The 12,637-nt window shown below is 35.3% G+C and overlaps 1 protein-coding gene across 3 annotated transcripts; it reads right to left on the bottom strand.

Moving 5' to 3' along the window:
- Positions 1-1,879: 1,879 nt before the first annotated feature.
- LOC132645147 (uncharacterized) lies at positions 1,880-12,132 on the bottom strand. Of its 3 annotated transcripts, XM_060361942.1 has the most exons (11): positions 11,834-12,132; positions 10,339-10,726; positions 9,457-9,657; positions 9,061-9,303; positions 8,433-8,499; positions 8,136-8,330; positions 7,245-7,336; positions 5,031-5,213; positions 4,814-4,950; positions 2,455-2,675; positions 1,880-2,315 (listed from the first exon to the last, which is right to left on the bottom strand). In XM_060361942.1, exons 1-10 carry the CDS (start codon positions 11,956-11,958, stop codon positions 2,471-2,473), a joined length of 1,836 nt encoding a protein of 611 aa, XP_060217925.1. In that variant the 5' UTR covers positions 11,959-12,132; the 3' UTR covers positions 1,880-2,315; positions 2,455-2,470. The 3 variants fall into 3 exon arrangements, with proteins under 3 accessions (XP_060217925.1, XP_060217926.1, XP_060217924.1); XM_060361943.1 differs by having other exon boundaries at positions 1,880-2,675; positions 10,339-10,756; XM_060361941.1 differs by having other exon boundaries at positions 1,880-2,675.
- Between the last annotated feature and the right edge of the window lie 505 nt (positions 12,133-12,637).

Here is a 12,637-nt window from a genome sequence, read left to right as displayed (position 1 = left end):
TGTTTAGTTGTCAACTAAATATGATGGTAATAGTATCAAACACTATCACGGCTATCCCCACAAACGACGTCGTAGTAGTAATATTCTCTTAGGCCCTTTCCAAATATCTAGAAACTGGGGGAATGAGTGTAAATTCTACGTACTAACATTATAAAACAAAATACTTATCATTTATGAGGTAATTGTATGTAATAAAAATTTATAAAACATTATTGCTAACTAGTAAAAATGGTTATTATATTACTATGTATATATGTTAAATTACAATCATAGTTAAAATAGAAATCTACGTTGTCCGTGCATCTTACTTAAATCCTTATTAAATAGTAATTCTTGTTTTCTAGAATATATGTAATTATTAATTATATCTTATTTGTTTTACAAAAATCGCATTTTTTAGTAGTATTTGGTACAGTAAATTTATAGTGATTGTAATATGAGAGTCGTTGTATCAGAAACTACACTTACCTCCAGATCAAGAACAAACTTAATCGAGATGTTACTACTTGTTTGGTTAAAAGAGAAAAGGGGGAGAACAAAAATAATAGTAGTACTCCATTAGGAAACAATTACTCATCCTTTTTCTTTTCTTTGAGTTTTGAATATATTACTTTACTACTGTATATAAGAGGGAATAGGTGCTTTTGTAGTCCTCACAAAAAAATTAATCTTATAGTATACGTGGCTTTGTTTTGTCTTTTGCCTAATCTCATTTTTTGGATTCATTCTTTATCTTAAGTAAATTTTTATATGGACTTATGTAATTGATGTATATTGAATTGTAATAACTTTTTGTGATCTTTTCCTTGCTCTTTATTTCCTTCGGTTCATATTATATGGTATTTTAGCTTTTATATTTAATTCGAATAATTTTTTATATATATAATTGAGAAGGTATTAATAGTTTTATTTTTTTACTAAATTTCCCATTATTTAGATAAGTGAATTTTTATATAACCAAAAAATCATATTGAGTTGGTACTATTTAACTGAGGTAATTTAGTAAAATGCTTCTTACTTTCCAGCACAAGCTAAAAACACCATATAATATAGACAGAAAGGATTATTAAATTACCCTTTACAGTATTTGTTATCATACATATTACGTAGTAAAATTTAGGCAATTATGGAGCCATATTCTCATTTTCAACTGGAGCATTTATTAGATCTTACTAATTACTCTTGCCTTGGTTTTAATTTACATGACACTTTTTATTTTGCTAGAGTTAATTTGACTAAATTATGAAGCTAAATTGAATTAGATCAACTTAATATTTTAAATTAAATTAGCTATTAAAAATATTATAAATTGCAATATCAACTTAGAAGAAATAATTTTAAGCATAAACTATATACGAAGAACCAAATTGTCTTAACGTTCATTTAATGAATTTAATTTTTCCTTAATTTCGTCTAACATTAAGCTTAAATCACCACATTTAGCTAGCATACACTCTTGTTACATGAAATATTATGAGTGAAATTAAAACTTAATAATACCAAAAAAATTCTATTTCTATCTATAAATACAAAATTTATATGCTCACAAATTCATAAAAATGTCAATATTTTCAATTTATGATTTTTACCGAATTATATTATTTTACATAATTTAAATTATGTTACTTTATAGAATGTCAAGTCACTTGTGTCCCTTTGGTATTTGATGATTTTTCTGCTAAACTTCCTTCCTCGTAGTTGATTTTTTGTTTAAAATTATCTAATTAGTTGACTAAAGAACATTAATAATAATGAAGACTTATCAACAATACATATTTAACATGCCACTGAATGGTTAATTATGCAGTAAAAAAAATATGTAATAAATTACACTTTCTAATTGAAATATGACTACGAGTAAGCCCGGACCTCGGGTAACTAGTGAGGACAAATAGAAGAAAAAATATCATTATTCCACGTTCCTCAAGAAGGAAGGAAAGTTGGGTTCTTTTTCCTTTCTCTGCCTTCCCTAACTTACCAAACGAGAGAATAACTTTTTACAACTTCCGTTCTCTCCTTCATAAACAAAGCACTACTGAAAGCAATTAACCAACACTCTCCCCATTTGTCTTCTCAAGCAACTCCCAAGAAGAAATAAACCCTTCTTTACATGATTTTCTCATTAACATATGCAACATAGAGCGAAAAGGCACTAGTAAGATGTACAAAAGAGAGTTTAACCAATACAGAGTGTAGCACGAGCTGCTCGCAGTGAAAACATTTGAGAAATGAATCGAACTGGAAATGTTGGAGGAGCCATTGTTCAGACTTCAGAAGCATCACATATATGACTTTAACAGAAAAGGCATATCAACCTACAGAACCCAAAATCACATTAACAACCAAACATGAAATAAAGAGAACAAGTACAAACTAAAGAAGCCTCCTCATTTTCAAATCAATTTACAAAGCTACCAGTATCAACCCAAAAAGTAAAAAATATCAGTAACCAACTTCAGTTCTCCTGGCTTCAGTTATCGGAAAGCATCATGTCTTTTGAAAAATTGAACTTGTTGGTTGCGCCAAAGGTGTCAGCAAGTTGCAACACAGTCCTTTGACAGGTGTCACTAGTTGGCAGGACAGCATCTGGAAGGGAAGGGATGCATTCAGGGAGAAATTCTGTCTTGTTGAAGATTGTAGCATACAGTGCCAGCACTGCCCGGCAGAATATGAATCTGCAATATTCAGAGTGTTTTACTATCCAAGTTTGAGCGTGGAAAAGCGCAACAGAGAAGTGGAGAGGGTACAACTTAAGAACATATTACTTATTAAAAACCTTCTTAATTTCATCAGATTGGCTAGAAATATGCTAAAATATAAAAGATTAGTCTATATTCTTGCACAATTACTTGTGTGAAGTCCTTATATTTTCATAAGATTTTGTCTAAATTATAATTTATGTCCCTAGCATGCTTGAAGGGTTTGAAAAGAAATAGTACAACAAGGGTGTTTTTGGTCTTTTTAGCGATTTTATCTTATAAGCTAATAGCCTAATACAGGGATTATTATCCGATATTGAATCTGGTACAATAATATAGGAATTCCCAATAAGTTCTTTTATAGGTACATGGAAGCTACTCTTCATATATAAGAACCTGGTTGATATTCCCGAAGAAGTTATAAGAAGGTTACCTATCAAGATATAAAAGGAATAACCAAACAAGGAATAAAACAATGTAAGAAATTATACCATGATTATCTTTCCTAATACGTCAAAGGCTCAAACCAAACAACCCTTAAAGGATTCGGTTGACTTATCATTTTAATTTCCTCAAAATTGACAAACCGAGAATCAATGGGGTGACAGTGGAGAATCCTCGAGTTATTAAAGGGGCAATATTATCATTCTACCAAAAACTCAATAACGATACAGAGGAATGGAGACCTGAGTTCAATTTTGTTGAATGTCCCGTCATCAGTGAGACAGAGAAACAATGGTTACAGAGATCATTTGAAGAGGAAGAGGTTTGGGCAGGAGTTGAATTATGTGCCTCAGACAAGGCACCTGGCCCTGACGGATACACAATGAGATTCTTTCATTCTTGTTGGGCGATTGTAAAGGAAGATGGCATGCAAACAATGATAAATTTGAATACACATGAATACTTTGAGAAGAACTTCAACGCAACATATATTGCTCTTGTACCAAAAAAGACTGGGGCCAAAGAGTTGAGGGATTTTAGGCCTACCAGCCCAATTAGCTCCGTGTATAAAAGTATTTCTAAGCCTAACGTACTGATTAAGAGACTGAAAACATTGATCTCCAAGCTAGTGGATAGACAACAGATGGCTTTCATAAAGGGGAGAAAGATAATGGATGCACATCGGTGGCTAATGAATGTGTAGATTCAAGATTGAAGAGAAAGATTCTTGGTATATTATGCAAGCTTGATATAGAGAAGGCTTATGATCATGTGAACTGGGAATTTCTCCTCAAAATGCTGATGGATATGGGCTTTGGTAGAAAGTGGATCCTATTTTGCATAAGCTCAGTCAGATTTTCTATCCTTATCAATGCTCCCGTGGAAAGTTTTTTCCTTCTCATAGAGGGCTGAGAGCCTGAGACAGGGAGCTTTGCTTTCCCTTTTTCTCTTCTTAATTGCAATTGAAGGTTTATACATCATAATGAAGTTAGCCAATAACAAGGGGTGGATGACTGGTTTCAAGGTGGCAGATAGTGGAGAGGACTGGAAATAACTCGTCTGCTAAATGCTGGTGATATTTTGGTATTTTGTGAGCAGAAAAGGAGCAGCTTAGACATCTTACAGTAATCCTTATTCTTTTAGAGGCAGCTCCTAATCTTCATGTAAACTGGAGAAAAAGTTTGTTTTATCCAATTAATGTGGTGACTATATGCAAAGGTTGGCAGGTGTCTTTGGATGCACAGTGGAAGCCCTTCCAACAACTTAATTAGGCGTGTTATTGGGTTCTACTATTGAACTGAAACGGGATTTACCCTGTGCGCACCCGAAGGGTAGCAGCCGCGGGTTCCATTGTCATAAAAAAAAAAAAAAAATCTTCAGAAATCAAAAATTCCAACGTCTAACCTCCACATCCACCACCACGCCCATAAGCCTTAAGAAATATAAATGGAAATCAATTTAACTGACACTCCGAACAATCATCTTGGACTAAAAATCTTGATGTACGAGTGATTCAGCAGTTTCTACCAGTAAAGTATCAGATTTTGCCAAGTAGCCAATGTCGAATCAACTACTTCCATATTCAACCACTCGAGGACCTATTTCAAGACTTGATACTAGATGACTAAGATGAGTACTGAAGAAAATGTTGGCAAACAGCAGCAACCTACCTTAAAAGGAGCCGCCGTAAAAATGGATCTCCAAGAGTTTGAGCCCAAACAGGATTAAGATTATCTGATGCTGCTAATAACAAACCCCACTCATTTAATGATGAGGATAGCAGTTTGTCAGCCTTACCATACATATCCTGAAAGCAAGAATCCATATGTCAGCAAACCAAGCACATAAAAAACAGGTAACATGTAGTTGAGGTTTAAGCTAACACACCATGTCAATGTCAGAACCCGTGAAACCAAGCATCAAAACGAAAGCCTGTAAAGGAATTGTAAGGAAACTCGTGAATGAGCTTCCACTTGGCTGTCGAGAAGAATCCACAGTAGATATAGGCAGTGAAACAGCAGGCGAGAGTAGCATGGCAACTGGTTCTCCCTTCTCTGATCCACTTAAGGGCTGTTCATATTCATGCATCAAATAAATTTATCCATATCAGAGCAATTAATTAAAAGCAAAAGGTTCATTCCCTAATAATTTAACAAATGATTAAACACCTTTATTTTTAGGCAGGTGAGGTAACTTCAGAGTTATCTATTTAATTGCAGACACAAGGATATCAAGAAACAAAGAGGTAGCTTCCACTAAGCACAACGAATGATGAGCTGATGAAGTAATTTTGTAAAAGAAAGCAGGCTGGAGAAAAGCTAAGTGCAATCTAAATATTGCCCGAGCTTGAAAAGGACATTAGGAGAAACTTTAATATATCATTAAACATCTAGAATTCTAGACTGATACTATATAATTTACCAAAGTTTGTAGAATATTTCATGCATAGATCCTTCCTAGGGAGTCTAGAATTCAGCTGTATATTTTGGTTGAGTAAAATGCATCAAGAACAAAACGATATACCAATGGAAAATTAGTTTGAAAAGATGATCAAGGTATCATTGTTTGAAGCCCATGATGTTGAGGGCCAATATGATAATCACATTAATCAAGAAACTAAAACTTAGAAATTTTTGATAAGGTAAATGATTTTATTACTGGAAGGGAAATTCCCGTACGCAATTAGTATACCATAAAGTAGAGAAACCTAAACCACAATCTCGTTCCCTACAAAAGTCACTCAATCATCTATACAACAAGGGCCTCATGGGTAAACCAAAAAGAAACTAGAGACAAGAGGCTACTCCTCACATGTACAAAATCATTCTCGGCCCCCTCAAACGCTCTCCTATTCCTCTCCCTCCAAGTTACCACATAATCGCTAATGGAACTACATCCCATGCCTTGGGTCTTCTACTCCTCCTCCTGAAAGCCCCGCTATACATTGCCTCCTTTACTGTTCTCGGCATGACCCACTGTATTCCGGACCAGTTCAGGAGGTCCCACCACAGACATTCTGGACTGCATTCCTGGATTATATCATATTTCTAAAAGCATACGTAGCTCAGCTGTCTAAATAAAAGTTATGGTATTTATTTCCTGTATCATGATTCCTTTGCAACCGAAAAAGCTTTCTAAATCTTCTATCATCATTTTCTTCTGTCTGCCAAGCTGATACTGACAATCCATGTCACACTTCCTTCAACGAAAAATCCGCTGTTTCAAGTCCGGAACTCAGTGACAATGGATCTTTTCTCCATTTGAATATGAAGCATGCTGCAACAAGGCCGAGCACACATCCCGCACTGTACTAACTTTTCCGTTGAACAAAAGCTTTGTGAACCTTATGTAGCATATTAACAAATGTCAATCTTGTTTCAGATGTCACAGGCTCCCTATTGAAGCGTGCACCCAAATAGAGCCCCGTCATCTGTGCAGGGGATGCATATCTGAACACCAAAACACTACCTAACTAGCTCAAGGTACCTTAAGATTTGCTTCTTAAATAACCCAACATCCAAACAGTAAGTGCAACTGTAACCCAGAACAAGCTAATCTGATAACATGCAAACTATTGATGGGAGATGCAAAGTAGTAAGAAGAAGATTAAGAGAGAATTCAGGTCCAGTTTGACGAAGGAAATCTGTTAGCTGCTGTTGAATAGAGTGAGAAAATTATTGAAATAGGTTAGAGAGTTTTGGTTCGCTCAGAAATTCTCTTGCAACATGCACAAGACCGGAAGAGACCAGGGCATTTCATGCCTAAAACACTTAGTAAACTTTAAATATGGAACCTAACACTGAAATTTTAGCAGTTTTTACTATTTTTTTTAATTTTTTTTTAAAATTAGCAGTTTTAAATTTAAGTCCAACAAAGCCCCAGTAGGTTATTAGTCTTTGAGATAGCTAAAACTCTGCAATGCAAATATATTCCTATGTCGGTCTCCATATTAAAACATACAATCATCAGTGCAAGCATTTCCACCACTCCATTTTTGGTTAATCATCCTTGAGCACAAATTTTATTGGCCCAACACAACAATAATATCAGATAAACTATGCACCAATTGTCATCATATTAAGCAAGGTCCAGGATGCATACCGTAAATGCTTTACTGCTATCACTGTCAATGACCAGAAAAAGTGGTCTTCTAGTGAATGGCAACAAGTCCCATGGATAAATCCCATTCAGACCTAAAATAGAAAACAAAATTTCAGAATTCAGAAATCTTTTACAGCCAAAATATGACACTTAGTTTCAATTACAACAGATAAGGTTAAGAAAAACTTTATGTGTGATGCTCAGAAGAGATGATGATAGCATGTATGCTGCGAGTAAAAACAAAATACCAGCCAGGTGACAGAAATGAAGTGTAACAAATTTGCTTCCAATATAGAACTGATGCTCCAACAACCTCGGAGTCCACTGTCCATGTCTTGTATAGATATCAAAAAAGAAGACCGATTTTTTATTAAGATACACTCCACCCCACAAACTCCCTACTCAAGAGCCCAACGGTGATTTTACCCACTTTGCTCCCTTGGTGACTCGATGCCCCAATATTATGGTTGGAGGTGGAAGGTCTTTGCCAATAGACTATTCCTCCCTCATCACAAATGAATCCATTGATTATAAAAGTAAGTAAAGAAAAACGCTTCCTGACATTGACTTTATCGTAAACTATAGTGGATATCTTCCTTGAGTTGATTTTACATAGACAAAATCAGGTGTTTTTGTCTTCAATTTTTCTAAGTTCTTGAAGCATTTCATGAGTTTCTCCCAGGTCTTTACCTAGTTTTTGTAGATAAGAAAAAACAATGATCTTCTGCAGAGAAACATGTTGTCAATATGATGACAAGAATTAGAGTGACCTATGCACGATGCAACAAGACCTATGTGCTATTCCATCAGCTGATACTTCTGAAACTAGAGAATGAATGCGTCAAAACTATTAGTTTTTGGATCTAACATAATGGAAAAAGTGTTCAATACCTCCACTGGAACGAGAACCAATGTATAAGCAACTACTCTGGTCACTTAAGCAATTCCCCTTGGCAGAAGTGGGATTTGCAATTTCAAATTCAAGGTTCAGTGAAGATGTAGAGGTGGCTTCTAAGTCGACAGCACGAGACATTAAGCTCCTCCCTGCACCGTGGGATGGAGAAGAAAGAGAGTTCTGAGAGCTTCCTGTCACAAAATTTAAATTGTTAACGGGATCAGTTTAAGCTGTAAATTCAGTTTTGAAGGAATAAATTAGTCAGCATATAAGAGCTTTACACCGTCTACTACCTGCAGCAGATAAATATAGTAAAAGAACTCCATCATGAGGTAGCTCCTCGCAGTTTGTGGCCAAAACCTGCCAAATAAATGGCAAAGTCAACTTTTAATCGAGAATAGTATAGAGACTACATTCACGAGGAATACACAAATAATCCAGGAGCTAAAAACCCTTCTCCACATCCAGGGAGACCATTGCATGCGGTGCTGTTTATACAATGTTCAATCACCAGCTCTAGCTAGAACCTAGAAGGATGCCAACTTTTGTAGTATCATTATAGAAGATATTAAAAGGATATTCAAAAATTTCCACCTAGCACAAAGAAATTTAGTTGCAATAAAGCTCTGAAATACAACATATGCTACCAGGAAAACAAAACCAATTTTTTCCTCAAAAATAAGCAGTTGCCTTTCCCATCTCACATTTGTGCTAAAACAAGTGTTAAAGCTTTCACATTCACCAAGTTAATTAGATTGTACTTATAGGATATTGAAAAGTTATAGATGATCTTAGTTTCAATGAAGCTAAGTGAAGTCAGAAGAGCATATTGATCGATATCAGATCAGAGCACCAAAAAGAACAATTTGCTTTTTCAACAAAAAACAATTTTTGCAAATACTTGGAAATGCAATTACTCACCGCTAAAAAATTTGTAACAGACGGACGATATAGGATGGACTTGCGAGGGTTAGGAGGTAGAGTAGGATCAGATATATCTTGTGAATAATTAACACGACTGGGGCCCGGAGCTCCATTCTGGCCAATACCAGTTCCAGCCCCACTTGGAGGAATTCCGCCTGTCTGATAAAATGACCCACTAGGTTCCCACTCCAGACATTGTAGTATCCGGAAAGTATCAAGAGTCAGTTCTGAATACTTAACCTGATCACCGCATACAAAGAGAAGATGAGTGAATATGAATACAGTTTATCAAGATGGAAATACGAACATTAAGTTCGCTAGTAAACTGCTCAATAAACCCAGACACTTCCAATTAGAACAGAAGGTAGGCATGCAAAGGGGAGAAAGACTCACCTCATTGGGATGGTAGCTGCACAGTAGTGCATCTCGTAATCTTAGCTTTCTCTTTGCTTCAACAACCTGTGGCAGGCAATCTGGATGAAGGTCCAGTACAACACTATATCTCAATGGCCTGATATTCATAAAAGCTGGGTCAGCTTTGAGAAACTTAACTATTTCCTGAACCACCAGCTTCCATTCTTTAAAATCAGTTTCCTGGAAATAAAACCATTTAAAAGTCATTCATCTATGCATATATGATAAAGCATTTGTTCTTTATCCTATCACAACATCTAGTGGGCAAGGGACAAAGTTATGTACGTGGAAACAGGTCATGACATATAAAGGGCAGTCATATCATTCAACCCACAAAATGACAACTCCATTAATAGAAATGAACATCTGGGAAATTGTCAATTCCATGTCCGGTGACAAACTTAACCTGAATAGAAGGCTGTTTACCACCTTAATGGTTCAATAGAATATTGGAATTTGAATAGTCTTATTACTTCAAAGAAGCCCGGTTACTCCTTTTCAAAAAAGAATCACATCACATCATAAAAGCTGATGGTTTCATCCAATCCCATAAAAGCAGCCACCTCCCATAGCAGGAAAAAGAAGCCTAAGTTTTACAAAATGCCACATATTTTTATTGAAGGCACAAAGTAAAAGAAAATAGAAAAAATGATTTCTATACGTGTGTGAGCAGAGGTCCAAATTATAAAGATAAATTGAAGGTTTGACTCTGACATGCTACATATGGTGCCTACCTCCAGTCCTGCTGGCAATTTTTTCATATAATTATGGTGAACCAAAATATTACATATAGTGGAACAGTACGTATGCACCTATAGGACAAGCATGCGTACATAAAAATTAAGAATCATGGTCACCGACCTGGAACACCCTCTTGCATTCATCAAGCAACATTTTCAGCTGATTTACCAATTGATAAACCATATCACGCCGATTCAGAACCAAACAAACTGTCAGAAACCGAGCAAGAAACCGAAGTTGCTTGCTGGAAAGATTAACATCCTGAAACATCCCATCTTTGAAATACTCCCTAGTCAACACTGCCTCATAAAAGATATAAGACTCAGACAAATAGCTGGCCTCACTTGTCCTCATGTACTGGCCAAAATAAAGCTGACCAATCCTGGATGCAATATCCCCAATCTCCCATCTCTTGAGACCAGCTTCCACCAACTTCTGTCGATTCTCTTGTTGAAACTTCCATAATTGTGTGTAAACCTTGAAAACCTTGTAGAAGTATGTATCATACCTTATATTACACAATCACCCAAATTAAAGACTGTCAAAATACAAAACATTTCTTCAAAACGAATCAAAGTGAAAACACTAAAACTGCAGAGGATAGAAAAAGAAAAATCATCTACAGACTATAGCGAGGTCTTGTTGTTATAGTGTAAAATATTTTCCACGATAAATTATCTTCTGGTACTTGGTTGCGTTAAAAAATCGTACTACTTATTTTTTTTAGATGAGTGTTTGAAAATATCTGCCATAAGAACAATATGATACATCAAATAATGGAAAAGAACTTACTCTAAGTGAAATTCCACTCCACTTATCAACATGTAGCCATTATTTTTCTCTTTACTAAATCCAGTTATCACTAAACACCACGACTATTCTGTTCCACATACTTTATGTCCAAACATCGAATCGGAAAATTATTCTAGGTTATTCCAAATAATTACTTTTTTTTTATTAAGCACCGGGTGTCCGGGTCTCTTTGAGCCCCGACTAATCCCGGGGGTGCACAGGCCCTCGGCAAGGAGTTTCCCGCAAGTGCACCACGGGTAATTCAGGGTCTTACCCCAGTCCGATGGCCCTCAGAAATTGTTTGCACCCAGTGGGTTTCGAAGTTGAGACCTTGAAAGGGAGCACCCCAAGGCTCAAGCCAATTACCACCAGGACAACCCCTGAGGGTTAAATAATTACTTGTGCCGAGGGTCTTTCAGAAAGAGCCTCTTTACCTACACAGGGTAAGGATAAAGTCTGCATACACTCTACCCTCCACAGACCCCGCTTGTGGGAATACATTGGGTATGTTGTTGTTGTTGTTCCAAATAAGGCCCTAATCCTCCTGATGCTAATGCACTAAACTGACAGAAACTACTCCTAAATTGTTCATTTAGTATCATTATTTACTTATATTCTTCCCTTTCCCATTTCTTTCCACATCCTTCCACTGAAATCCCACAAATTATACAATTCATTTATGCATATCACAGTATATACAACTATTCCAACATTTTCTCCAATAATAAACAAAAAGGCACATATGGGGTTCTTCAAGATCATTTAAATTATGGGAATTTTGAGAGAAACTGAAAAAAAAAAAATAGGGGTGTCTGTGTTAGACCTGTTGCGTTGGTAGTAGGGCAAATCTCGAATTTTAGAGAACTTCTTGTCAGCTTTGGCAACAAGACTCCAATAAACTTCGCTGACTGGTATGTTGTTATTGCTACTGTTGTTTTGCTGAGACATTATTCTTCCAATTTAGACACTCTTGAATCATCTGTTAGTGAGGAAACATGGAAGGGATCCAATATTTTTTGCCATTGATACTTTATTTCCTTTTACTTTCCCTTTCGGTTTAAATTTAAGGTAAAGTCTTTTAATTCTTTGTGTATTTTATTTCTACTTTTTATTACTATCACACTTGGGACTGAGAGTCAGCCGGTCAGGCCGCTGATAAATAAGGTCGACTTTTAGGACAGGTTTTGAGTTTTATTCTAATTGGCATTTTGCGACAATTCTATTTTTGATTCTTATTAATCGTGGATATCCAAAATATTTATGAGATAAGGGTCAAAAACATATTTTAATTATTTTATTTTTTTAGTTTCATACTTAAATTATTGTAAGATTGAGAAAACTACCTAAACTATTACTATTTAGTTTGCGAACGCACCTGAACTAAATGTGTAAACTCACTCTTCAAAAGACAAATAAAGTTGAAATTTTCTCAAAAAAATTATCTATATGGCATAAGTAATGATATGGTGGTACCTACATGGAAATTAAAAAATTGTATATTTTTTTAAAAAAACTACATTATTTTTTAAAAAAATCATCATTTAAAAATATGGATTTTTAACAAGAAATATGAAAAAAAAAATTGTAAAAAAATATCAAAAAATTTAGAAAATCAGAAAAAAATGAT

Source organism: Lycium barbarum, chromosome 6 (genome assembly GCF_019175385.1).
Source record: "Lycium barbarum isolate Lr01 chromosome 6, ASM1917538v2, whole genome shotgun sequence".
In the NCBI taxonomy this organism is placed as follows: Eukaryota; Viridiplantae; Streptophyta; class Magnoliopsida; order Solanales; family Solanaceae; genus Lycium; species Lycium barbarum.
Note: the sequence above shows the minus strand (reverse complement) of the source record. Positions and strands in the feature narration are given on the sequence as shown.